Source organism: Panthera uncia, chromosome X (genome assembly GCF_023721935.1).
Source record: "Panthera uncia isolate 11264 chromosome X, Puncia_PCG_1.0, whole genome shotgun sequence".
Taxonomy (NCBI): Eukaryota; Metazoa; Chordata; class Mammalia; order Carnivora; family Felidae; genus Panthera; species Panthera uncia.
In genome coordinates, this window is record NC_064817.1 from 79519173 (window position 1) to 79522045 (window position 2873).

A 2873-nucleotide genomic window follows, 5' to 3' on the forward strand; every position below is an offset into this window, starting at 1 on the left:
GCCCACCAGGCATGGCAGAACCCAGGGGAGGAGTGGGGTTTAACAGCAGATGACTGGTATGGAAGCCCCCAATGCCCTGCCTACTAGTGAACTTGTTCCTGAGCACAGGTAAGTCATGCCAGGGACCTCCCTCCAATAACTGATGTTCTGTAGTGGGTTGGAGTTCTGTATGCACAGGTAGGACTGAGTCTACTTGGCACAGCTCAGAGTTGCCTCATTTCTTCCTTACAGCAGCTCTGTGAGGCAAATATTTTCCCCATGAAAAGACTGAGTCTAAGCAAGTATATCTGTAATAATTGCCAGTTTTATTCCTCTGGCTAAGAGATCCAGAGGTAATTTGAGGTTTACATATTTCTTTTAGTTATTCCATCAAGAATTTAGGTGCCCCCATTGCCCCTATAAGCCAGTTGCAAATTATTTGACTCTTACTTATAAAACTTTTATTCTTTTTGTGTGTGTGACATGTGTTCATGAAAAAATACATATAAGCAAAAAGAAAAAAGCTCACACTACACAGAAATAATCAGTTTTTGATATATGTATGTATGTATACACACGCACGCACACACACAATTTGGGATTTAATCCTACATATGTGAGCTGATACTAAATATACTGCTTTTTAACCGGTTATGTTTTACTTTACAATATAGTATGAATATATTTTCATGCATATGTGTGAAACTTTCCAATTGAAAAACAGACCTGGAGAATGGGTCAAAATACAAAATCCAGTGAGATGCTGGTAACAAGGGAACTACCTAAAAAAAATTCCACCAGATGATTAAAATAAAACGAAAGTCAAAGATACATCAGAAAACGCTAACAGAAAGAAAGCAGGGGCCAGATTTAATATCAGACAAAAAAATTCAAGGCCTAAAGCACACAGGATAAGGGCGGCTGCGTGAATGTCTTTGCTTCCAATGCATCATCACAAACTTGTTTCTTACTCTTCTTATCTCTTCCCTAAGCCTTTCCAACTCATCTACTCCTCTTATCATTTCTTCAGGGTCCAAATGCCTCACAGGAGTGTCCTCTTTAAACCCCTGGCCAGGTTGGGTCGGCCCTCCTCTAAGATTTCCTTCTGCTTCCTGGTTTACACCTTCTTCGGAAGGTTGAGGATTTCCTTCTGCCTCCTGTGGTACAGCTTCTGAAGGGCGGCCTGCCTCTGCCTTTGGCATGTTCTGTGGTTTTCCTTCATTTTCTTCACAAGACTTTTGCATGTTGAGTATTTTTCTGTTATTTCTTTTGAATAAATTAATTCTAGAAAACAAGGAAACAAAACTAGATGCCAGACAAATAGACCAGCCATAGTATGGGTTCCCATAGCGACTGGCCTCTTCTCTTTCAGGTCCCTAATATGTCTAAGTTTTCCAACTAGAGAAAGCTAGGTCCTCAAGCTCAGAACTCCCCTGACTCCACCCCTTCCTCCACCTTCCTTCCCTCCCCGTTTGGCTCCAGCTCCATCTTCCCTTCTCCCGCTCCAGCCCACCATTTCCCAGCAGGCCCTGCTTACAGGCCTCTCCTAGCACACAAGCGGAAGCAGCGCAGAAGCAATTAACCCTCTCCTTAGAGGCCTGTCTCCAATATTCCCGCCCTCCTGGGCTTTCCCAAGAGGTTCCAAACTCCCGCCACTCACCTGAGACCGGGTGGTGCAGTATCTGGCCTCCCCTCCCCCTTCCCGGTCTCTCCTACCTCCCCCGCCCCCGCCCCATTTCCGCTGCAGGCTCTGCAAAGGCCTCCGGCGCTTAATCCGGATGGGGAGAGGCTGTGGCGACCCCAGGATCTGCTTTGCTGTCATCCACACTCCCACTCCCACTCCCGTCCCCACCCGAAGGGACCTGAGGCAACCTTACACTGACCTGCAGGGATCCAGGGGATTTTCCTGCCTCTTCCCTCACTCGATCTGTGTCGCGTCCAAAGACCAAGAGTCCTGCAGAAGGACAGAAGTGCTTGCTGAGCAGGCCAGTACCTGAATCTCGGATCCTTTTCACGATTCTAGGCCTTGTTCATCTAAAGTTGTCCTCTCCTTCCTTTTAAGGCAACCCCGCCCTCCGTCCCCGGTGCCCCCCGGCTCCCTGCAGGCAGGGAGTGGAAGACACATGTTATTTCCCAAATTGTTTCTGTTTCTCTAGGAACCCTCAATTGGTTAGCATTCTGCCTTTCCTCCCCCATCCCCCACCCCCATCAAACAGCCCCAAATCTCCTGCAAAAAATGGGAGTTTGGCGGACTGTAATGTTAGGAAAACAGTGGCGACCCTGACTAGCTTTTGCTCTCTGGTTCCTAGACCTCAGGATCCCCAAGGCAGCGCCCGCTTTTATACTGACCTGAAAGGATCCGGGGCACTTTTCTCCTTCTCCAGCAATACGTAGCAGCTACAGGGAAACAGGCCCTGGACTATAAGGACTTCTGCACACGTCGACTCCTGATCACGTGAGGGTCGCGTCATCAATGAGCTCCAGTCTTCAGTTACCCCTCCCATTTAACACTGCAGTCCGCCCCCTGCATTCCCTCCAGTTGATACTGTCAATCTTTTTTCGTATTTGCCAATCACAGACAATAGAACTGGTATCTTACTCTTGCAGTTGCTATTCGCCCTTCTTGGATTGCCAGGGAGGATCAGCTTTTAGGGGTTAATCGACCATTTCTCCTTCGTTTGGGAATTATCTCCTTCTCTCTCCCGCTTCAAATTCGCCCACCTCCTCTCCTCCAGGAAGACCTACAGTCCACCATTTCCCCTGGAGTCCTAACTAGCATTAAAAGGGGCGAAGGTGGGGGGCGCCTGGGTGGCGCAGTCGGTTAAGCATCCGACTTCAGCCAGGTCACGATCTCGCGGTCCGTGAGTTCGAGCCCCGCGTCAGGCTCTGGGCTG

General features: G+C 48.5%; 1 protein-coding gene across 1 annotated transcript; it reads right to left on the reverse strand.

The window, feature by feature from the left end:
* Positions 1–477: 477 nt before the first annotated feature.
* On the reverse strand, positions 478–2437 carry TCEAL8 (transcription elongation factor A like 8). The gene is made up of 3 exons (XM_049644123.1): positions 2329–2437; positions 1863–1933; positions 478–1263 (listed from the first exon to the last, which is right to left on the reverse strand). Exon 3 carries the CDS (start codon positions 1221–1223, stop codon positions 870–872), a length of 354 nt encoding a protein of 117 aa, XP_049500080.1. The 5' UTR covers positions 1224–1263; positions 1863–1933; positions 2329–2437; the 3' UTR covers positions 478–869.
* Positions 2438–2873: the final 436 nt, after the last annotated feature.